General features: G+C 38.3%; 1 protein-coding gene, 1 long non-coding RNA gene and 1 pseudogene across 3 annotated transcripts; 2 read left to right on the top strand and 1 right to left on the bottom strand.

Annotated features, from left to right (window-relative positions):
- The first annotated feature begins 91 nt into the window (after positions 1 to 91).
- LOC121397016 lies at positions 92 to 797 on the top strand. Its single transcript, XR_005963343.1, has 2 exons — positions 92 to 221; positions 732 to 797. It is a non-coding gene; the product is annotated as an uncharacterized LOC121397016 (long non-coding RNA).
- A 2723-nt stretch (positions 798 to 3520) lies between these two features.
- On the top strand, positions 3521 to 6163 carry phyhdlb.L (probable alpha-ketoglutarate-dependent hypophosphite dioxygenase-like gene B L homeolog). The gene is given in 6 exon segments (NM_001096084.1): positions 3521 to 3690; positions 4002 to 4218; positions 4313 to 4404; positions 4531 to 4670; positions 4870 to 4974; positions 5812 to 6163. Coding segments are annotated over 6 exon segments (792 nt in total). The 5' UTR covers positions 3521 to 3560; the 3' UTR covers positions 5920 to 6163.
- Positions 6164 to 14599: 8436 nt separating this feature from the next.
- On the bottom strand, positions 14600 to 17554 carry gatd3alb.1.L (annotated as a pseudogene). The gene is made up of 4 exons (XR_001932623.1): positions 17259 to 17554; positions 15742 to 15913; positions 15421 to 15622; positions 14600 to 14869 (listed from the first exon to the last, which is right to left on the bottom strand). The product of XR_001932623.1 is annotated as a glutamine amidotransferase like class 1 domain containing 3A-like gene b1 L homeolog (transcript).
- Between the last annotated feature and the right edge of the window lie 8179 nt (positions 17555 to 25733).

Consider the following 25733-nt stretch of genomic DNA (forward strand, 5'->3'; position numbering starts at 1 on the left):
CAAGCACCGCCCCCCAGTTATTCACTTGTTCACACTCTTTCATTGCCTGTGGCTTCTCCATGTAATTAAGAGTAGGCTTGTACAGCTCTGTCACACCACTTTCTATTAATTGGCTTTATATTCAGTAGTGAAGTAATAAAAACAGTGTCAGACTCTGTTAGGCTTACTTTAGGTTATAATAGGGGGTTTCACAGGGATAAATGCAGTATTTCTTTGCTGAGGTAAGAATGAGAGAATTGTGTTGAAATGAAGTAAAATTGCTTCAGGACAAACTATATGTCTACATCTAATTGTGAGCTCTGTGGGGCAGGGAATGCCTTCTCCTTGTCTCTCAGCACATGAACCATTTGATGGAGCTGTATTATGCTTCTTCTTTTTCTGTGTGGTGTCCCTGAATGCTGCCTGGGAAATGCTGGTAAATCTGATACAGATTTATGGGACAACTGGACTTACTGCTTTAACCTATTGGAGTACCTAGATTAACCGGCACTTAAAAAGTTTATTTTAGAATTTACTTTTGATTATTACTTTTACGTTTTTATGTTCATTTCTTTTTCTTTTCTGGTTATGCAGTATATATTACAGATGTTGAATATTATCAATACCAAATGTGATAACCACATTTAAAATGTGTGAAAAATACAGGGGAAAAAAGGAAACAACTGATGTAATAGAAAAACATGACTTGGCTGCTTTAGGAAACTAATTTTCTGTTCATTTTTCTCATCAAGTTTTCCAAACATAAGGAAGAGACCTTGGAAGAAGGTAACCTGTCGCTAATAAAGTATGTTATCATACAAGGTGCATCTTTACTCTACATAATTATACAGTCATTCTGGATTTCCACATTATTCTTGGCATCAAACAGGAAATGTAGTTGTTTAAAATCTCTGTCTAGGGGAAAGGTTGTGATTTCTAATAGTGTAACAATCAGTATAGGAGAGGTAAGAATAAGAAGAAACCAGTGCAGGACAGACGGTCCTTATTTCTGAGCATTTTGTTACAGCAGAAATACTAGTGCTGGATTATTAAGGCAACCAGCTGGAAACAGACTGAATGAGAGCTCAATCAGTCTTGCAAGAAACATGCCAAACTGGAGAATATGTTTGGTTATTCTGGTGTTGCGTCAGTGTTTAAAAATGACAGTTAATTTTGCAAAATAATTGTTTTTTGGAAATGGATGCATAATAATATTCTATATAATACATACAGGAAATATAACAAATTACAAGTGACATATTAAAGAATCTCACCAAACTGTAATATACAATTTTCTATTTAGGTTTACCCAATGGCACATACTACTAAAAAAGTATATTATGAACATTTACATGAAGCAGGGTTTTACATAAGAGCTGTTTTATGCAATATATTTTTATAGAGACCTACATTGTTCAGGGGTATAGTTTCCTTTAATGCCAATTACTTCCATACAATACCGTAGGCTTAAATTATTCCTGAAATATCTGGAAAATATCTGGAGCATAGTTTTACCTGCTGCATATATATAACAGGTCCAGTCACCTCTATTTATTAGGTTATTCACTGATTTTGCTGGTAAGGAATAAAAACAGTTGCTAAGTATTCTAATCAGCAACAAACAATCTTTATCAATTAAAATGATACAGCGACAACAGTAAAATAAATGATTTATCCCCGCACTATACACAATTTAATCACAATTTGCTGACTCAAAATATAATACCACTGACTGTCCAACTTACCAGTTAAGAAGGACATGTAAAAGTTATTGTTGCAAACACACAGATATTTGTATATAGCCATTAAAAAAACAACAATACGTAAGTGTTAATGTATATTGATTATAGCTATAAAAAGCTAAAAGGACACAAATATATAAATATAAAGTTCATGATATTTTGCTGATGATATTGGTGGAGCATGGAGCATTGTGGTAATACATAATGATGATGACAATAAAAAGTCACCATCTTACAGGGTTCATGCTCCTGGTTTGTGATCACTGCCAGCAGTATACAGCAATATCTGTATATGTATCTGTACATATATATGAAATTAGATATTTATCCTAAACAATACACCAATTTCTAAATAACTGTCTTATGGCCAAACACCTTATTAAAGGAAGCTTATGAGAATACTTTCAGTGCTGCTAATTTTACTTCCCACATCATTTATTCCATGACACAGGTATAAATGGGAATTTACCTTTCTGTAATAATAGAAACAGCCTCACCCAGCAGAGATACACTACAGATCTGCCCATAGAGGAAACACAAGTGACAGACATTACAGTATATTGCTAAATACTAAGGGAACTATCACTGCTGCTTCCATAGGAAATAGGTATCTCTAACAAGTTTCAGCTGCAATTGTAAAAGCAGGTATTTCAGGTTTATAGATGTAGACTTAGATGTGTGATGTCATTAATACAATTTCCTATTCAGCAGCCCAGCTTGCCCTAGGCTATTCACCTATTCTATTCCATTCTATTCATGTGACGTCACTATTGTTTTTCTCCAGTGAGTTTCTGAGAATTTCCTGAAAACGTAAGCTTTTGCCAGGAAAGGGCTAAGGTTTTACCATAAGGTGCATCTTTAAAGGGGCAGTTCACCTTCAAATAGTTACTATGACGTATATAGTAAAGTTTGCATTCATCTTTTTTTCAGAAGTTACCTGGTTATTAGGAATGGATCCAATTTACGCTAGCAACTACACACTGGTTTTAATGAGAGACTGAAAGAAAAGTAGGAGAGGGTCTAAGTAGAAAGATAATTAATAAACAGTAAAAATACAATACATTTTTTTGGCTGCTGGGGTCAGTGATCCCCATTTGAAAGCTGAAAAGGAGCAGAGGAGGAAGGCAAATACTTAAAAAATTATATGAATACCCCTTTAACTAACATAAACCTTAAGTCAGTTAAGTTTGATTTACTCTAACGTGATATAAAATATACTTAATAGAGTAAAATGTATTTTATAAATAGGTGATCAGTGCTTTAGCGCTTCATAAATAAGCCTCTTGGTTTACAATGAGCACTGTATCTCCTAAATTAGAACATATTCTATATATTGTCGAGATATTGCAGGACATTTTAACAAACTAAAAGGGATTGTAATGTAAATACCAGATTTCAAATGAAGGCTGAAACATTTTTTTTTAAAATAAGGTTTTAATAAAATGAATGACCTTGGTTCATAAGAGTAATGTTCTTTTTTTTAACAGAGAAGAAAGAATTTAGGACAAATTACTCCATATTTCATCACCCCATCCTTCGAAGAAGTTTGTTTATGAGAGGGTGAGGCAGTCTGACAATAGTGAAAGTGGATTAGCATAATTATTCAACCAAGATCATTACATCGCACACTGAAATGAATTGCTCTTCTCTCCGACCTTGCACAATCATTCAGGATTTCCAGTCAGTAAATAAACCAGTTTTTTTTTTACAAATTTGCCCCAGGGGAATAGCTGCAGTCTGTGACTGTATATAAAAGCCAGGGTGAGCACAAGCCAGGCAGTACTACATCCCTGATACATCTCAGCATTACTGTACAGCAGAAAATCCACTCCATAAACCATGAAGGCAGAAACCAAACAGCTAAAGGCTCTTTATGAAGCCAAAGGCTTCCTGACAGCTATTGATGTTCTGGGGAAGGAAGAGCTCCATCAGGCCTGCAAGGAACATGCAAAACTGGAGAACACATTTGGTAAGTCTGAAGTTCATTTTGCAGGAAAGCTTGGAAAATGATGGCATCATAAAAACAGTATTTTTGTTAATGAATAGAATTGTGTGTATTATGTAAGGTAAACCCAGGTGCATTTCATATTTAATCCTAGTTAGCTGCCACATCAGAGCATTATTTATATTATTAAATACCGTAGTTGTTCATGGCTTTCATGATCTCTCTCTCTCTCTCTCTCTCTCTCTCTAGATGAAAGATAGATAGATGATAGTCAAAGAGTATTTTATCTGCGAGTTATAAAGTTTGATTTATAAGGTTCCCTATTGATTTTGCAGGCAAGGAATACACACAGTACAACCTGCACAACATCCACATGCAATATGAGTGGGTGATGAATCTGGCTGCTCATCCCAAACTACTGGACACCATCACTGCTGTGTTAGGACCCAACGTTATTCTTCTGGACTCCAGGTTTATCTGTAAATACCCTTCCTCTGACGTCCCCCACAAAGACAGCACTGCTCCATACGTTGCTTGGCATCAGGACATGACGTGAGTCTATAGAAATCTGATTTATTTAGTAAATAAGTCAAGAAACTTGTCCACTGTAGCATGGATCAGTAATGGGTTCTCTTTATCCTTCCAGGTATTGGGGATTCGAAGGAGGACCTGTGGCTTCTGTGTGGCTGGCATTTGATGATGTGGATGCAGAAAATGGAGTCCTGCAAGTTATTCCAGGTATTAACTTTTGTACTTATGTATAAATTAAAAGGGACAGTGAATTGTTAAAAATTGCAACATAATAAAATGACAGTATGTATGTTGGACAAACAATTTATTAACAGCTTAACCTTCATTTTACAGGAAGCCACAAACAAGGCATTTTGGAACATAGAGTGGCAGAAATCCCAGGAAACTTGCTGACTACAAACCAGGAAATACCCAGACACTTGGTGCAGGTGGAGGATTTGGTTGAGTGTCCCCTCAAAGCCGGACAGATGTCTGTAAGTGCAAAAGTATTTTATAAATTATGTCTGTAAGTGCAAAAGTATTTTAAAAATTACTGGTTCATTATAAATATAGAAACTATAGGGTCTGCAATAATAAATGACAGGAAGGGAACAATTTTGCCACTCTGCAAAAAAAAATCAAGAGATCCTGGCATATAACAAAAGTAATAGATTTGAATCTTTATGATTTTAGGTCCATGATGGATTGACAGTTCATGCCAGTGAAGCCAACATGTCTGAGAGAAGAAGATGTGGGTTTGTCATTCGCTATGTGCCCACAACTGCATATCCTGTCAAGGTAAAAAACCAAGAGCAGATGGATGGACAGACAGAATAAATATATTTATACAGTATATATCGATAGACAGATGTCTAGCAGGAAATATTATTGATGAGGTGATAGTTATACTACAGCACCAGTCAGTAATTAATTACATTATTATATGGGTATTTTGTGTAGGCTTGGAACTCATAATCATCAATGCACTAAAACATGTTGTTGTTGTCAAAGTTTTTAGAAGCTACTGACTATATAAACAAATAACATGAACAAATTTGGGTATTGATGAACATTTTCTGACCACTCTTATGGGCCCTTTTATAATGAACATTGTCTCAGATTAAATTATAAAAAAAAGTAAGTGAAGTCCTCTGGGCACTTTTAATTTCCTCTGGTTTCCCAGATATTTATATAAAGTATAAATGTTGTATAAAACCTGGTATTGACAGTCTAAAACTTCGAATATCTTAGCAACCATTAAAAAACGAAAGTGAAATATAAAAAGATTTCATGTGGTCTATATAAAATACAGGAAAATAGAAGCATACAGTATGTATATAGACATCAGGTCCAGTAGTTGCTAGGAGGCACATTTACAATGTATGGGTGCAAATCAGATCTTTTTTTCCAAAGTTTGGTGTTTGCAGGACCTAAAAAGATTTTGCTGAAGGGCCAGTCATTTCTAGTTAATCACCTGCATGGAGGCTTGTGGTTTACTTCTCAAAAAGACAGAAGAAGCATAACCACCATTAACTACCATTGGTTATTCTTGAATTGCAGCACTGTATTTCTGCTTCTGAGACAGAATAGTTTATTAAAGCAGATAAACACATGACATTTCATTTAATTTCACAGGATCCTGAACGTCCCAGAACATTCCCTGCAACTGTCCTTGTGGCTGGAACCGACGAGTTCAATCAGTTTGAAGATCACGCACCTAACTTTTTCATCAAGACTCATTAACTGATGGGAAACATCTCTGATCCTTTAGTTCTTAGTTCTTTCTTACAGTTCAGATGGATGATGATTCTAGAGAATGTTCAAGAATATACAGTATATTCAGGGGGTCATTTTCATCACATTTTTAAAGCTTTATTTTAAAAGCTGGAAACCCTGTCTGCCAAGTGTTTTTTGCTTTGTTAAATTATTATTGTTTTTTGCTGCATAGACTTAAATGTTCTCAATAAAAAAAAACATGCCGGTCTGAGCATTGGCTTTCTGGTGTTTGTTTATGAAAAGAAGTTTACATACTATAGGTGTAAGGAATGGCTTGGTATATCATGGAAGATTACTGGTTCTATTCAGTATGAAACAGATAGAATACTTTTGAATCCTTTTGTTTGAAGCCAGGACACAGAAGCATTAAGTTTGGGCTAACATATGAAAACTGGGAACATGTTCAGGAATTTCAAAGAGGAAAGAAATCACGTACTGTTTCACTGACTATGAAGATATATCCATGACTACAAGAGTAATCTTGTTATACTTCCTGATATCTACAAAATAGTCAACTGTAACTCTCACTCTGACTACCTGGAGTACGTGAGCAGGATTGTCTTTAGTGTTGGTAGAGCCTGGGGCAAAAGAGGCTTTAAAAGCCTCATTATTAAATTAATTATGGGGTTGACCTTTCAATTGTTGTCTTTAGCTCTAAGTTTTCAAGTGTCCAATTGGGTGCTGGGAATTGTACTTCTTCAACCAAGAGCAATATATAATGTTACTGTAACTATTTCAGACTACTATACATGCCAAACACAAATTATCCTTCCAGTGGCTGTTATCTCCCAGTCTTACTATAGGCACCATCTCTCCCTACTATATCTGCTATCCCACAGTCACACTCCCTTCCCAGACACTATTATCCCACTGTTACTATAGGCATCATCTCTCCCTACTATACCTGCTATGCCACAGTCCCTTCCCAAAGACTATTATCCACTGTTATTATAGACACCATCTCTCCCTACTATACCTGCTATCCCACAGTCACACTCCCTTCCCAGAGACTATTATCCTACTGTTACTATAGGCACCATCTCTCCCTACTATACCTGCTATCCCACAGTCACACTCCCTTCCCAGAGACTATTATCCCACTGTTACTATAGGCACCATCTCTCCCTACTATACCTGCTATCCCACAGTCACACTCCCTTCCCAGAGACTATTATCCCACTGTTACTATAGGCACCATCTCTCCCTACTATACCCGCTATCCCACAGTCACACTCCCTTCCCAGAGACTATTATCCACTGCTACTATACGCACTATCTCTCTCTATTATACCTGCTATCCCACAGCCACAGTCTCTTCCCAGAGACTGTCAGAGAGGTTATTTTATGACAGTTTATTCAGCAAACTCAAAGCTCAACTACAAATCTCTGAATATAATTTCTTGCACGTTTTGTTTACTTTCCACACTCTAAGATCCTGGGCATGAAAGAACAAGACAGTTAAAGTTCAGTTGTAAGATCAGAGGAGTAGGGTGAAAGAGGTGAGAATACTGGCAGATTAAAGTTATATATTCTATCATACCCACTCTCCACATGTCTTGCTTCTGAACAAGTGCTTAGTAATGAACAAAAGGTAAATTGCTCAGCCAAATTAGAAGATTCCAAGTTGAACACTCATTCTTGCTCTGACTTTAATAAGCACAGAGGCAGATTTACATAGGCGCTATCTGGGTGTAGCCCAGGGCATATAGTTGAAAGGGGACACAATGGTGGCAAAATAGGATGGAACCAGGCTGTGCTGGGGTGGAGCTGACATGGGGCAGCGGTGGAGCTGATTTGGGGCAGCGGTGGAGCTGAGGCATCAGTGTAACACATCTCAGATTGCTTCTTAAGTTTAATCTTCATAACACCAAGGCAAAAGGCAGAGGGGTAAGGCTAATGGCACTGTCATTTTATCATTTTTATCAGTTTATCAGTTGTATGGCACTCCGCGATAAGATACAAATGTACCTTCCCTGTTTTATTATTAACCCAGTAACCAGTATTAAAACATGTTGCACTGGATCCCCAAATCCCACTATTGATTCATTTGCACCACAGACACTGCAGCGTTCAGCATTTATACATTATCAATAACCAACCAAATATATCCAAGAGAACAGCATGCAGTATAAATAGACATCTCTGTTTGTGCCTACAAACTACATGCAGAGTCATACTTACACACACTATGATTTGATCTGTTTCTTCTCTTCAAGGTAAGGAAGGAGTACAACACAGCAGCAGATTGGTGGTTATCAGGTGTTGTCATCTACCAAATGGCCACCAACATTATTCCATGTTACAAAGGGCAACAACAAACCAATATATTTCAGTTCAGCTCAGAAATTGTGGATCTTCTGCAAGCGGTGGGTATAAGCAATTACAGTCATATGAAAAAGTTTGGGAACCCTTCTCAGCCTGCATAATAATTTACTCCAATTTCAACAAAAAGACAACAGTGGTATGTCTTTCATTTCCCAGGAAACTGGGAGTACTGGGGTGTTTTCTGAACAAAGATTTTTAGTGAAACAGTATTCAGTTGTATGAAATTAAATCAAATGTGAGAAACTGGCTGTGCAAAAATGTGGGTACCCTTGTAATTTTGCTAATTTGAATGCACGTAACTGCTCAAGACTGATTACTGGCAACACCAAATTGGTTGGATTAGCTTGTTAAACCTTGAACTTCATAGGCAAGTGTCTACAATCATGAGAAAATGTATTTAAGGTGGCCAATTGCAAGTTGTGCTTCTGTTTGACTCTCCTCTGAATAGTGACAGCATGGGACCCTCAAAGCAACTCTCAAAAGATCTGAAAACAAAGATTGTTCAGTATCGTGGTTTAGGGGAAGGCTACAAAAAGCTATCTCAGAGGTTTAAACTGTCAGTTTCAATTGTAAGGAATGTAATCAGGAAATGGTAGGTCACAGGCACAGTTGCTACAACATCGTTCTACAACACAGCGCAATTTGCACAAAGAACATCTGTATGGCAGGGTGATGAGAAAGAATCTGTTTCTGAACTCACGCCACAAACAGAGTCGCTTGTTGTATGCAAAAGCTCATTTAGACAAGCCACAGTCATTTTGGAACAAAGTGCTTTGGACTTATGAGGCAAAAAATTTGTTATTTGGTCATAACTAAAAGCACTTTGCATGGCGGAAGAAAAACACCACATTCCAAGAAAAACACCTGCTACCAACTGTCAAATTTGGTGGAGGTTCCATCATGCTGTGGGGCTGTGGGGCTAGTTCAGGGACTGGGGCCCTTGTTAAAGTCGAGGGTCGGATGAATTCAACCCAATATCAGCAAATTCTTCAGGATAATGTTCAAGCATCAGTCATAAAGTGGAAGTTATGCAGGGGTTAAGAGGGGTTCCCAAACTTTTTCATATGACTGTATATTGTCCAATCAATTGAAAAAGAAGTTCAGCTTAATGTATGTTTTCAGAATATTGTTTTTTCTCAAATATATGTATTTCTCAATTCCATAATCTCAGCCTAAGAGAAGAATCAAGTTGATCAAGTTGAGGAGTGCACTGATCTATACAATGGGAAGACAAAACAACTGCTCACCAAGCGAATGGCTCAGCATAGGAGAGCGAACTCTACAGGGCAAGACTCTTTCAACACCTAAAAGACAAAGGACACTCCTTTGAAGATAGCAATGTCCAAATCTTGGATAAAGAAGACTGCTGGTTTGAAAGAGGCGTGAAAGAGGCGATTCATGTCAAGGTGGAGAAACCATCCCTGAACAGAGGCGGGGGCCTTCGACACCACCTGTCTGCTACATACAATGCTGTTCTAACATCTGTTCCCCGGCGGATTCAGAACACTTCAAACATCCATTAATGCAACCCTCACAAGTAACACCTATTTCTAGGAGTTGCATGACACATTGGTAATCCTATCACAGTAACTACACAGAATCAATCTGTGAATTTCAGATGTCACCTCTCTGAAGAGTTACAATGTGCCGTTGTGATTGGATTAGTGGAAGAGTCTTTATGCCGAGAACTTCCCACACCAGTCAGTTGAACTGAAGAAGCTGCTCAGATGAGTAATGAAACATCTTCAATAATTACTCATTCAATTTTTTTTTTTTAAATGACTTATGTTAGATAAGTTGACAAGGAAAAAAAGAGTAGAATATGTTATTATGCAAAGGGGAAACATGAGAGCACAAAAACCTCATAAATGCAGTCATGTTCCTTTCTACAACCTGGAACTCATGTACAATCCTTCATCTCTGCGACACTACAAAACATGTAAATAAGCGGGCTTTACCAGGCTGGAAGAAGCAGTAACATGGATGGAGAGTGAGGATATGTTTGCTGAGCAAAGCCGCAGTGGGTTGAAAACAATGTATTATACGATAATTAGCAACTGTATAGGTATTTGTTATAGAAAAATGCTGATGATAGAAAAAAGGCATGCAACTTGATTAACTTTGTATATCTCTTTATAATACACAAAAGCTATGACTATCTTGTATATTATATCCTTATAAACGGTGAGTTCTGATGTCATCAGTTATAAATGGTGAGTTCTGATGTCATTTCTGTCACATGACTCACTGAAATGTGTGTATTATAATAAATAAAGTACCCCCAGTTGTTAAATATGAGGATATTAGAAGTTACCTCGGAGTTCCATGACCTGTATAAAGACACTCGGCCTTCGGCCTCGTGCTTTATATGGTCATGAAACTCCTCGGTAACTTATAATATCCTTATATTTTACAAGAGGGGGTACTTTATTCACTATATACACTATTGCCCTAATACAGCTCCACAGAATTTACACTTCCTGGATAAGAAGCAGCATATGAAAACAAGGCATGGCTCAACAATCATGATTGTGCCGTTCAAATGTTAAATAACCCTCATTAGTACTGTAAAGCCAATTCATACAGCTGGTGCTGCTGTTACAAAAAGTATATTAGCAGTACATGTATCCTAATATGTTGGCGTCTTAAAAAATAAGTAATTGATGTAAATTCCAAAAGTTCTTATAATAACACTCTGATCAACGTTGCATTCATTTATTTAAAGGTTTACATTTATGAATCAGACACTATGTATGTATATTTTTATTTGTAAAGCGCTCCTTGAGGGCAAAGCACTGTACAACAAAACAATAAATTAGTAGTAACAAACAAGGGGTCAATACAATTCACATAAATATAAAATATAATTACAATGCAGATTAAGTGCTCATTGTCGAGGAAACAAAAGACTAGAGGACCCTACCCCGTAGGGCTAACAGTCTAAATGGGAGGGTAACATACAGACACAATTCAGAGGGGTATTAAGGTGCTGTGGGTTACAGTTTGTTACACTGTTATATAAGTGCCAGTTCAGGTGTTATCCAGGTGCTCCCAGAGGTAGTCTTTGAGTTATGTTTTAAAAACATTGAAGGAGGATTCTCTCCTGAGAGATTCAGGAATGGCATTCCAAATATAAGGAGTTGCAAGAGAGAAGGGTTTGATACGGGAAACAGCAGTAGTAGTGGGGGGTACAACCAAGTGGTTGCTCTGAGAGGAGCGGAGGTTTCGGCAGGAACATACAGAGAGACAAGAGATGAGATGTAGTTAGGTGCAGAGGAATGAATGGCTTTGAAGGTTATGAGGAGGAGTTTATAAGTTATTCTTTGTTTTATAGGAAGTCATGATAAGGACTTCAGCAGCAGAGCGGTGAAGAAGAAACCTGAGGTTTGGTTAGGGCTTCCATTAACAATTCTATTCAATATGGTTCTATTCAATATGAAACAGATAGAATACTTCTGAATCCTTTTGTTTGAAGGCCAGGACACAGAAGCATTACGTTTGGGCTAACATATGAAAATATGTCTCTATTTTGGCGTCTTAAAAAAAAGTAATTGATGTAAATTCCAAAAGTTCTTATAATAACACTCTGATCAACGTTGCATTCATTTATTTAAAGGTTTACATTTATGAATCAGACACTATGAAGAAGAAACCTGAGGTTTGGTTAGGGCTTCCATTAACATTTTGGAGGCTAATAAATGGTTTAAACATGCTTTTTATAATATATTTTAAAGGCACTGTAACTACAACAGTAGCATGGATGGCTGCTTGCCTGACACATAATATGTCAGAGACTGAGTTGATCATATTCTCTTCTAAATACAACTGTTCTACCTTACAGTAAGCAATGTCACCCTACACCAGGTCTCCCCAGCAAGGTGTGTAGGAGTCACACTGACTGGCATTAGACCTTTCCCTCATCCACACACATTCCATGACTAAACCATCCTTCTCAGGAGCATTACTAAAATATATTATATAAATATATCCCGTAGCACTGTATACATAGATACAATACAATCCAAACTTATTCTTGTGTAATATGTGTATTTTCAACTGCATATTCTATAATAGTAAACTGGGGATTTGCTCATAATTTAGCATGTCATTTACTAATATGGGTTTCTTTGCAAAGCATAAAAAAGTTACAGCCTGGCATGTTTTCCCTCACAATTCACAGATCTGCCAAGAACTCCACTATAACACTGCCATCTACAAACCACAGCAGAATTTTGAACACAGAAAGGTGACCCACACCTTTAAGATATTGTACTAGTGAATGCCTGAGCTTTTATATTACATTGTATACTTTCTGTAGTAGAATGTGAGTCAAAGCTTAGATTTACTAGTGGGGTGAGAGAGTGAGTTTATTATGATAGTATTATGCAGGCATATTTTAGTGTAAATAAGAGATGCCCAGTGTAGCAGCCCCAAACTAATATTTTCTTTTTTTATTGAATTCTGGAGACCTGTTTGTAAATCTATAACTTTGTTAAGAGCAAAATGTTTTTTCGCCTTGATATAGCTCTTTAGCGAAACGTATGTCGGCGTTCCCTGGAGATTCTAATTGTTCTCTTGATTCAACACGATTTTTTCTTTAAATTTAGCTTATAGATCAACAGTCTGGTTCTGAGTGTAACGGAAGTGGGGCGAAGTGCTGTTGGGTCAAATCCTCTCCTATTCTTTACAACCTCTTCATTCTTCCTTCCATTCTAAGGGGCCGTGGGTTTTTGGCTTTTTAGGGTTACTCTCTAAACATCTAGGGCAAGTTAAATACCAAGGCCACAGCCCCGGTTACCCTGTCCTGACTTATATTTGTGGTGTCCCAGGATCTAGAAAAAATCAGGCAGCTAGTTTACGGGACAACTCCACCATCTATATTTGTTTCCAATTTCTATTAACTGTTTTATGGATTGTGACTACAGATTTTGTTAACCCACTCTCAATTATGGTAATTTTTTATACTACCTTTTATTCAGCCAATTAATTATCTAGATCATACACATTAATTTATTGCACTGATTTGATAATCAATTGTGATTTCTGAAATATTAATTGAAATATCCAAATTTTTTCTTTTTGTTTAAAATTATTTAATGAATTATACATAATTAGCTAAATCCTGGATGAATTTGTGAAGTATTACTAATTTTTAGATGAACTTAGCTTCATAGAAATTGATTATCCTTATCAATTTTTTCACTTTAAGTTATTTAGGATAACTTAGTTGAATAATAACTGCACCAGCACTTTATTTAAATTGCACAGCACTTTATTTATTCATTTTATATAGGTATGGTTGAACATAATAGTTAATAGTACTTCTTTTAAACCTGGTAATTATATAACAGTAACTATTGGTGGGGTTTCTTTTTCTATCTAAATTTCTTGCAATCAAAATGTTAAACTGTGAAGGTGGGAGAGGGTATTTAGCTGTTGTAAAACACCACCTGGCTGTTGCTATAGATATGGCTCAAGCTGGACAGGCGCACGGTCAGCAAAAGGCAGATATATATATATATATATATATATATATATATATATATAGTAACTACCTCATACATACTCACAGAAACCAATCATTTGTTTGTATCATACCTGCAATAGGCTGATCAAAGAGATTTGCTGATTGGTTGTGATAAATAATGTTACTGTTATGTACCAGTAAAGGAGGCATATTGTGTAATAACAAGAATCTGCCAGTGCATAATACTCCTGTAAATATAGAAGGATTGTGCTTAAAAAATATGTGTTTGGGGCTCATTTATTTAAAAATTCCCCCAAAACTCAAAAAGCCCTCCCCATCTGTTCCAATTCCTGCCCGCTGAATTCTCTGGCTGTGTAGGGGAGCCGGCAGCACACAGCACTGTAGGATAGGAACCAATCAGCAGCTAGGCTGACCTGATAGAGAACTGAAGTCTTTCTTTGTTTGTGTGACTGCAGGGCTGTGATTGGCTACTCCCTTCCTACTGTGTTTCTGGCAGGGACCTTTAGGACACGCCCACCCCTCATTTGAAACACAGACAGCGACTGTAACAGATCTATAGGAGCTCCAATAAAGTGGATGTTTTTGAAGAAAATATTAATGTTTAGCCCCAAGTAAAAACATCACTATGTATTATCCATTATTGTCTACATACTGTAACTTGTTTTTATTTTACATATCCTATATATCTCCTTTAATGTTTCTAAACATTCTAAAACCTTATCTGAACTGCAAATAAGCTCCCAATCCCATCATAGAGCCATCAGACATTAGCTGAGTTGTCAATATCTTTCATTACAATCTGTGTAAGGATCAAGTGAAAAGGCTCACAAAATATTCTGGTGAAAGGATGCAATTTTATTGTATGATATATAAATACACATTTTAAATAACTATTGTGAATACTGTTATCAATTTGTTAGCTTCAGAACGGATTTCACCATTTCCCCAATGCCGTCATAAATCTCATGAACTGGACTGTTACACATAAAGGCGCTGGTGGTGACCAACTTGTTCTTTGCATCCACATGGACTTCACTCACTTGCTTGTTGATGTGCTTGCAGCCGAGCTCCTTAATGGCAGCTGCTGTGCCTGCATATGGCCACCTATAGAACAAACAAATGAAAGTTTAGGGACAACAGCAACTTCTCATTTTTACATAGAGAGACTTTTATGTTAAAATGTCTCTGTATTTCCAGTTTTAGAGACAAAATCAATGAGCCCCTGCAGGCTAGATGGAGAATAAGGTCCTTGCAAGGTACTAAAATACAATTACATACTACATTGGGTCTTCAGAAATTTAAAAGGACTATTGATATACAGATTAATCTTTACGAACCTGGGTGTTCTCTCATTCAAGGGTACAGCATAGGGCAAAACTGTGCTGATATTTTTGCTATGTTACTACCTGGGATTTATGGACTGCCCCAAGTGTTGTTATAATGGGCTTGTAGAAGGGGTCTCTTTGGCCTATTTAGGCTTCAGTTGTCTCTAATTTTGGGTATTTATCCAGAAATGCAGTTCTCTCTCTATTCCAGATACACAAGTCTCTGAATGTCTATTCAACTTTCATCCAATTTAGGAACAAGTTTTTTTTAGTTTTTTAGTTATAGTTTTATGTTGAGTTTTTAAAAGTGCTACCAAAGGTTGGACGTACTTTTCACACTCTGTATCACAGCCGACAGTCAGTTCACATCCAGGAAAGAGCTTTGCAGCCAGTACGGGGGAGATACAGCACAAACCGATGGGTTTCTTGGCTCCATGGAATCCTTTGATAACTGCTTCAACCTCTTTTGCAACTGAACAATCCTTTCCTTTCACAGCCCAGGTAGAAAGGTTTTTGGCAACTCCAAAACCTCCTAAAATTCAATGATAAATCAATAATGAATAACCAAAAACACATTCACAGTTTAATGATTTCTTCTAGAAACTTAACATTTGTATGTATTGTGTATAGACCCAGAAAGATCTATGTTACCTGGTATAATAACTGCATCATATTCACTAACGTCAAGATCTTTAAGGTCTTTGATATTCCCTCTTGCAATCCGTGCGCTCTCCTCAAGCACATTACGTTTATCTTCTGTGGGCAGCCCTTTGATGTGATTCACTACGTGCATCTGATCTATGTTTGGGGCAAAAAATTCAGTCTGTGGGAGGAAAATATTACATTTGTTAATCCAACAGCAAACTGGCAGGTTTATAAAGACTGAATACAGGAATCTGAGCCTATGTCTATGATCATGTTGTATCAGCAGAGAAGTAGCAGAAGACATCTCACCCTTGTTGGGACAGAAGTGTTTCCTTGCTCAGAGCTGTTTCAGCTGCTATTGACCCCCATGATGGGGAAAGAAGTGCTCAGCTCAGAATGAAGTTACTTGTAACCACAACCTATTAGGACTTTCTCTTTATCCATATTTGTAAGTAACATGAGTCCTTATAGTATAAGGCCAATGTCACATGTAGTGCATGGGAATCACAGGGTAGAAATAAAAGCATTTCAAAGGGAAAGAATATATTGCAAGGTTCCCATACTGTTTGTAAGAGGTCTTATAGCCAGATAGAATAAAGAATATAGAACTGAATTTAGTGGGATAGGAAACCTCAGAAAAAAGTATTATAGGTGATTATTATAGTACATAAACAGTCTTGTCTCAGAAATTAAAGCAGTCTGTGTCTTGCATCAGGTACAAAGCTCCATGGATTTAAAGTGAAACTGTAAATAAGAAATGTTGGCCAACACCTGGATCGCTTGCTGCAGCTTGCTAACTGGCACTGGAACAATAATTCATAGCAACTACAGACAACAAGCTGATTCATATGAAAAACTGTAAGAGTTTTACCCATAAACCCCTGTAATAAAATGACTGTCCCTTTTCAGAAAGTTTTTAGGGTAGAACTGGCATAACAATATAAAGCTCCAGATGGGAAGAATCAAACAGTATCACAATATAAATTCATATTGTATCGGACCATTGCCAGAACAGCAGTACATCCATTAGTCTAGGACAGGGGGTGGGGGTTTAGGATAATAGATTATTAATAATTATTATTATTAACAATAATAATTGTTCGCTTTCAAAGTTCTGGGTGCCTAGGCATGCCTATAAAGCAATTCATATTGCCACATTAGATAAAATGTACATGAGTGTGATGAATAATTCAGTGTATGCTGTTTTAGTCTGAATGGCAGGGGCAAAATAAAAAAAGCACACACACAGCCCATGAAAGAGAAAGATTGTTTCAGGGGTTCCAGGGTTCGAATCATATCACATGCTAAACCACAGTCTTTGCTGAGTCACATAATTTCCCTGTGTCTCAGGCACCCAATATTTAGATTGTAAGAAAGGGAACATGTGCCTGAACAGATCCCTTAGCAAAGTGCAGTTAGTAACAGTAATAAGAATAAAGATGTAATGAAGCACAAATTGAGCTCTTGGTGTATTCTGTAACAGTGAGAAGGTAATTTGCATAGTTTGTAAAGTAAACTTTTACCTGAGCTCCGGCTCTGCTAAGGTGAACGTATACAGCCGACGACTCGTGAATCTCACTGCCATCATAAACCCCACAGCCAGCAAGGATCACTGCCACCTTCTTAGCCATAGTTTCAGGGAGAGCTGCAAACACAAAGGTGTCTCTGCGGTAAGGAGCACAACAGTGTGGGAAGGAAACCTGTCTCTGCTTTTTATACACACGGCAGGAGAGTCAGGGAGGGGGAAGATGATACTCCTACAAGGAAGTCTGTCTGTATTTCCTCACCTGGATACCTGAGTCATTGCACACAATAGGAATTCCCTATCTGTCTGTCTGCAGGGGAGGGAGGAGGTTTCTCAAAATATTGATATTTTCCCATAGAATAGCTACATATTAGTTTGATTTTCATTTACTTTTAGCTTTCAATACATAAGCAAATATAAACCTGTATAATTATAAAAACAAATCAGTTTAAAACTGCCCAGGCTGCAATTTAGCACTTCTGCAATTTACACAATTTCAAAGTTATTTTTAAAATTCTAACATAATGTATTTTATCTGGATAAACATGATATTATGTAAAGAATAACAATATAACAAATTAACTTAGTCTGACAATGAGGAGTGTGGTGTAGTAATACTATGCTAAAACTGTTATTCTAATAACATGAATGAAAAAGAACTGATTAATGATGTCATTGTACTATCAGTATGTTGACGATTGGGGAAATATGTTCCCGTTTAAAGCAAGAAATCACAAGGAAGATATGCAAATTAGCTGTTGTTAGGCTTTGGTGTAGGCATCAATAAGATGAACTTTAAAAGAGCAGCCAGAACCATATTAAATATATTATAATTGTTCCTACCTAAAATGCAATTGTTATGTTGTCCCAAAGCCAAACACTATACTGTGTAAAATATGGAAACCATTGTTTAACCCTTCATTTTCTAATGACTCTGCATGAAAGAATAAAGACACCCTTTATGTACAGTCATCATAAAAGCTCATTTCATTGTTATTTAATGGTAATTCATGCTGTTTTTCTTGTGAGGGAACAGGGGGAAGGGGTCAAAGTTCAATTTTTGGTGCAATATTAAGTCAGGCTTTCCTAACAAGGTTACAGATACATGAAGATATTGTAGGGGACAGGAAGAATCCTTCCCCTGTTTGTCTTCCAGTGACATCATCCAGCCCAGTTGCATGCTGGATAGTGACCCGATTGGCTGGGAACCCCAGTGCATCCTGGGGAGAAAGGGTGTGCCTGACTTTGGAGCCAAAAGCACAGGGTCTCCCAGGAAGAGAGCTGAGAGAGCCAGCGTGAGTAGCTGTAAGACTGTGAGGTGCAGAGAAGAAGCTGCTGAATCTGGGGAGATTGAGCCCAGCCTGTCCCCTGCCAAGTTGCTGCAAACTCAGAAGGAGAAAGGTGCCACTAGTGAGACTGATTCTGCTGCAGAGCTGTGTGTGATCTCCAGTGTGAATTCCTCTGAGAGCACCCCGGTGAGTGAGCCACCCAAGGGAGGATACTGGCACGGATACAAGCGTGGGGCCCCATACTGAAGACAGCTGTTAACCCTTTACCTGCTACGAGAGAGCTGCTGCCAACATTCAAAAGGGAGAGGTACTTTTGGGGAATAAGGTAGCGCTACCTGGGGAGTAAGAGCTCTGGGGAAGGGACAATCATTTGAACTGTGTGATTATTAACCCCTTCAGGAGGATTGGGACTGTGATATCTACCAAGGACTGTGATATCTACCAAGGACTGTGTGAAGCAACAGTTAAGCACCTAATAGTGGTTTAGGGAGTGTCCCACGTGTCCCCAGTGTAGGAGTGCAGAGTGTATTAGTTGCCCAAGTGTTTACTTTTTGTTTATATAAAGTTTATATTGGTTCAAATTGCAAACTGTGTGTTTTATTATTCCTAGTGTAACCCCCTGAGGTGTCTTCCTCAGTGTTCACTAGGTGGAGGCACTGCGCTGTAATTCCCAGTTCCCAGTACTTTTCAATGCAAAAGGGACTCAGGGCCCCTGGATTGCCAAGGGTAAGTGGTGATTTAAAGAGACAGTAACCAAATTAGTGTTACATTTTGGAGGCACTGCTGAGATGTCGACTGGGAAGCTGGATATGTTTGATGAAAATATGTCTTCATTTGAAACTCCACAAACTGTTCGCCAGTGGTGTACTGCATTGGGACTTAACCCTCGAAAGGTTGCCGCTGTAGGGCCTATGGTGCCCAGAGTGAAAGAAGAATTTATTTACCAAATTCTCGATGGGGAACAGACTTTTTACCGCCCAAGAGTGGCTGCGTCACGGAGAGATTCTGCTGGGGTCCTACTAAATGTTCTTATAGAAAGCCCTAAAGAGATAGATCGTGACCGGGTTCCCCCTGATATTGATGCTGAAAGTGACATCATCCAGCCCAGTTGCATGCTGGATAGTGACCCGATTGGCTGGGAACCCCAGTGCATCCTGGGGAGAAAGGGTGTGCCTGACTTTGGAGCCAAAAGCACAGGGTCTCCCAGGAAGAGAGCTGAGAGAGCCAGCGTGAGTAGCTGTAAGACTGTGAGGTGCAGAGAAGAAGCTGCTGAATCTGGGGAGATTGAGCCCAGCCTGTCCCCTGCCAAGTTGCTGCAAACTCAGAAGGAGAAAGGTGCCACTAGTGAGACTGATTCTGCTGCAGAGCTGTGTGTGATCTCCAGTGTGAATTCCTCTGAGAGCACCCCGGTGAGTGAGCCACCCAAGGGAGGATACTGGCACGGATACAAGCGTGGGGCCCCATACTGAAGACAGCTGTTAACCCTTTACCTGCTACGAGAGAGCTGCTGCCAACATTCAAAAGGGAGAGGTACTTTTGGGGAATAAGGTAGCGCTACCTGGGGAGTAAGAGCTCTGGGGAAGGGACAATCATTTGAACTGTGTGATTATTAACCCCTTCAGGAGGATTGGGACTGTGATATCTACCAAGGACTGTGATATCTACCAAGGACTGTGTGAAGCAACAGTTAAGCACCTAATAGTGGTTTAGGGAGTGTCCCACGTGTCCCCAGTGTAGGAGTGCAGAGTGTATTAGTTGCCCAAGTGTTTACTTATTGTTTATATAAAGTTTATATTGGTTCAAATTGCAAACTGTGTGTTTTATTATTCCTAGTGTAACCCCCTGAGGTGTCTTCCTCAGTGTTCACTAGGTGGAGGCACTGCGCTGTAATTCCCAGTTCCCAGTACTTTTCAATGCAAAAGGGACTCAGGGCCCCTGGATTGCCAAGGGTAAGTGGTGATTTAAAGAGACAGTAACCAAATTAGTGTTACAATATGGATGTAACAGCAAATCTGATTTGGTTTCTAGAAAACTGAAAATCATAAATAAGTGTTCAGCCCCTGTATCACCCTAACTGTACTACAGGCTGGGATCCTCTCCCCATCAACTACATTTTTGTCCCTTCTAGGGTAAAGTATTGTTTCAGCTCTTAGGAAGAGATTGGTGAGTCCACTTGTGACTCTCACAGTCTGGTTTCACTGATGTTCCAAGAGTGGACTTTATTACCCCTTAATCTGTACCTGAGCTCAGAAGATGAGTTGCTGCCACAAGGCAGAGAGTCAGACAACACATTCCCTTTAGCTTGCAGTAAGCTTGCTGTAACACTGCCATCTGCTGGAGCTGTGTAAGAAAGATCAATCTTTTTATAGTATAAGTTCTGGAAGTATAAGTTCTGGTAAGTTCTGCAGCTTGTGTAGTTTACTGGAAGGCTAAAGGAGGTTGGCAGGTGTCTTGAAAAGGCATGAGAATGGAGACTTTGTGGGGCATTAAAATGTAAAATAAATTCACAATGCATCTTATTTTTTGCCCTGTTCTGCCTTATTTATACTAATTTATTAGTATATTTCTCTCCTCCTATTCTTGCAGTACTGAAATACCTCATTCTGACAGTTTATATTATACTTCTGCACATACACACATACCCGGCACTGGAGTGGCAAGAGGGGACCGGAGGGGGCCTGGGGCCAGTAGCCCCTAGTAACAGACTTACTAGGAAAGGGTCTTTGTGACCTAGTGTAAGCAGTCAATGGCGTCTGTAGTCATAGAATGCAAGTAGTTCCAGGTAGAAGGAGACTAGAATGGACTGTAATATAAATATTTCTTGCAGTGCTGGGATCTGGAGTAAAATTCCTACCTGCAAGGATTTAGTATGTTCTCTTCAAGTCTTTGTGTATTTCCTTAATTTGCTTCCATTTCCTCAAAAACATAGAGACAGGTCTATAGTCGTATGATCAATGTGACCCTAGTGTGTATGTGAATATGATAGGAATCTTAGATTGGAAGCTCCACTGGGACACAGGCTGATGTGAATATTTAAAATATATGCTTAAAACTGTTTTTTAATGTCTCCACTTCCTTCTTGTTATCATTTTATCACATATCTTTAGCCCATGTTATCTGGGCATTTATAATTCAAAAGTAAGTAATGGATAGAGTTGTTGGGATGAGAATGAGTCTGCCATTTGCCAGAACCCACAGATTGCTAGTCTAGGCCTTGGAAGCATAATATGTAGAGTTCCTAGCAGTCATTTGATCTAGTAAGTCATCTGATCTAGTAAGAACAAGAACTTCTCTCAGGAGTAAGTCCTACTAAGCCAACAGTAGCAATAACTAACATAGTTGCTAAACTGGACCAGTGCAGGTACCCATAGCAACCAATCAAATCTTTTATTTTGTAACTTGTAGCAGACTGATTGAAATTATTTGTTGATGATTAAAGGAAAACTATACCCCCAAAATGAATACTTAAGCAACAGATAGTTTATATCAAATTGAATGACATATTAAAGAATCTTACCAAACTGGAATATATATTTACATAAATATTGCCCTTTTACATCTCTTGCCTTGAACCACCATTTTGTGACTCTATCTGTGCTGCCTCAGAGATCACCTGACCAGAAATACTACAACACTAACTGTAACAGGAAGAAGTGAGGAAGCAAAAGGCAGAACTCTGTCTATTAATTGGCTCATGTGACCTTACATGTGGTTTGTATGTGTACACAGTGAATCTTACGATCTCAGTGGGCGGCCCTTATTTTTTAAAATGGCAATTTTCTATTTATGATTACCCAATGGCACATACTACTAAAAAAGTATATTATAATGATAATGGTTAATTTACATGAAGCAGGGTTTTAAACATGAGCTGTTTTACTCAGTATCTTTTAATAGAGACCCACATTGTTTGGGGGTATAGTTTTCCTTTAACTGCACTGGTTTACTTTAGCAGCTATTTTAGTAAATTAGCCCCATTCAGGGTCGGATTGGGGGGCCCGGGCTCACCAGGACTGCTGTCAAGGCCCCCCTCCGGACCCCGTAATGCGACAATGCGCGAACTGAGCCGCACAGCAGATAAATGCGAACCGAGCTGTGTGGCGTGCATGCACGAATGGCGCTGCACGGTGCCACTAATTGTTTTTTTGTAGGGCCAGGAGATCGTGAGCAAATATATTCTATGTGTAAATGCCCTCTTTTAATTCTGTATTGGACACAACATGTTTACCTTGGTATGTACACCAATATTTTACTCATTAATAGACTTAATTAATAGACTAGGGAAATCCTTTGAATCAAAGGGAACAAAAAGAAGTACAAATACAAATATTGCATGAGCTGCGCAATAAGTTTCACTGCAGTTTTTCATGACAAGGCTGTGTCAGCACTTCCTTGTTTTATAGTTTAATCAGGTTGGAAATTATATTCCTGTCCAACACTTACATCCATAAATGTTTCAAAAATGGCCCTGGAGCAGTTTCTTATACTAGTCACATTTAATTACTAACTTGCTGTGTTTCCCGTTTCAGTGAATGGAAGGAATAAGGCACAGGAAACGACTTTCTGATGTTCACATGTTTGTGAGTAATGTTTTTTGGGGCAGATCTATTAAGTTGTGTTTTCCATGAAAAATTAGAGTTTTCAAGGTTATTTTTAGTCAAAAATCTATTTTTTTTGGGTTTAAAAAACTAAATTTTTTTTTATTATACCCTGACCCTGGAAATAGCATAAATCTGAAAATACACCATCTAAAACTTGTTGAGGTCATGTAGGAGTGAATGGCAGAGGTCCCTTGAGCTCCATTGGAAGATGTTAATAGCCTTCATGATGTTGGAGTTTTTTTGGGGTTTTGCTTGAAAACTCAACCAATTTGAGTGATTCGGTTTTTTTCCACCAAAACCTCGATCAATTCGACTTTTTTAGGTTGTTAACTCCAAACTTGCTGATTTAAGTTTTTTCTTAAATTAGAAACTAATCAAGTTGTGAGTTCATTTGAGTTCATTCAAGATCTAAAAAACTCGAATTTGACCATTGATAAATAACCCCCTAAATTTCAGACCCCACCCCCATTCCTGGACAGAGATGTACCTTATGTACTTATTGTCCGAAGAGATTGTCATTATAATTTCTCCTGCTGAAGGAAATCTCTCCCGTATCCGCTAGCAGTGCCCTAAGCCTGTGCAGCGTCTCAACGTGGGAAGCCATGAGGCCGACATTGAAAACACATCAGAAAGAGATTTATTAATGAAAGTGGTTGTTTTATTGATTTTTTAGGCTTTCCATAAACCATTTGGCTCACAGACCATGAGATTAATAGACTGTACTCTAGCACTGATGATTTTGGCAGGTTGTGTCGCCTCCCATGTGACTGATGTTGCAGAGGTGCCTGGGTAATATAGGGCATTGTTCCCAGCCCGTATCATAAGGTGACTACAGATTATCAGCTCAACCTAAAACCTGTTGCCTTCCACCTTTTTTCCACTCCCATCATCCTCTTTGCCAGTGCATCATTTTGCTTATTTTCAACTTGAGTGTCTGACATATATGTATATGCAACTACAGCATGCGGGAAATCAAATTTAGCATAACAGCATGGATTTCCTGATATAAAATCATGTTGGCATTAAGGGTATAAAAAGAAATATGCCAAGAATGTGTAATACTTCTTCTAAGGTTAAAAGGTTCTCCCACTTTGTTCAGTTTTTGTTGGCCAGATGTGCCCCCTTAAACTGGAATTCCAGCACCCAGCCGGCTAAGTGACTTCATTGCATTACATATCTTAATGTACTTTCCAGTAAGCAATGATCAGTCCATCCACCATTGCTCCATAATAAGGTGCCAACAAGCAAATTCCCAGTTAGGTGTTGATAGAATAGAAGATCCTGTTCACTTCTTCCCTGCTTGTCCTCATGAAATGCTATGGTGGTCCAGGTCAGTTATATTTCATACCCAAATTAAGAACACAAAGTTTTTCAGATGATTAAAGTCCTTCAGCCTGTGACTTTACAGCTAAACTGCAGTTCTCAGAGGGTCCTGGAGAATGGGAGGATCCTAAACCCAGTTTACACTTCCTGATTGGAGTCTGTCAATTGTATTTCCATGTACCTGTTAAAGAAGGTGGTCACCTTTGAGTTAACTTTTAGTATGATGCAGAGAGCGATAGTATGAATCAATTTTCAATTAAATTTTTTATTATTTGTGGTTTTTGAGTTATTAAACTGTAGAAATAAGTCAAACCAACTGGATTTGCTGTGTTTTTTTTTTCCTTGAAGATGTCATCCAACTGGCTTTCTCAATTCAGAATAACTTGTAAATAGGATCTTTTTTCAGAAGATATCCTTTGGAACGTTGCTCCAATCAGCATAATCTGTTTATCATATGCCACAAGGATGTCATGATAGATTGTATTAGCATGTAGGCTATCCTTTCAGAAGAAACAGCTTTTACTACCTCCCTGCAGAGTGTTATCAACTCCACAAGCCAATCATGACGTTTTTGTAAGTTTAGGAAAGAAATGTAATGTGGTTTGCCCTGTTATATAACATTTGGGTGGGGATACAGTGCCTTAGCCATCAACATACTGGGTCAGCTGGTAGGAAGTGCCATTTCCCAGTCACCTCAGTGGGACAGAGAGCTTTATATTAATGTTTGACTGTAACTTCATGCTGTGTATAACCACAGAGACACCGGGGATCATTTCTCAATATTACCCCTTGAAATGCCACAAAAGCTGCTGCTTGTATATTCCACATTACCCCCTTGTATGAAGTTACATCATGATCATTCTTTTATTGCTATAGTTTTATGCATGAACTTCATTATGTATAATCACCTTTCCTGAGCTTTCAGTCATTAGGCTGTTAGGATCATTATGGGCTCTATAGGAAGAACCACAGTGATTAAAACACCAGTCGTGTTACATTGCTTTATAATCACGAGTATTACCTGGCCTGTTAGTGTGACGGAGGCACAGAGACGCCTGTACTGTACAACTGCTACATGCAATGCTGGGACATGTTGCCCATGATCTGTTTAAAGAGCTCAGATTTTGTTTCAAGAGGGTGCAGGTGACATAAACACAGAGGCCCTGTGGCTCAGCATTGTTCTATTCCAGACACACTGTTAACCACCCATTAAAGGAGAACCCCTCCCTGAATCCCATTCACAGAAACCTTTCAATATAT

This window comes from Xenopus laevis, chromosome 8L (genome assembly GCF_017654675.1).
Source record: "Xenopus laevis strain J_2021 chromosome 8L, Xenopus_laevis_v10.1, whole genome shotgun sequence".
NCBI classification, from domain to species: domain Eukaryota; kingdom Metazoa; phylum Chordata; class Amphibia; order Anura; family Pipidae; genus Xenopus; species Xenopus laevis.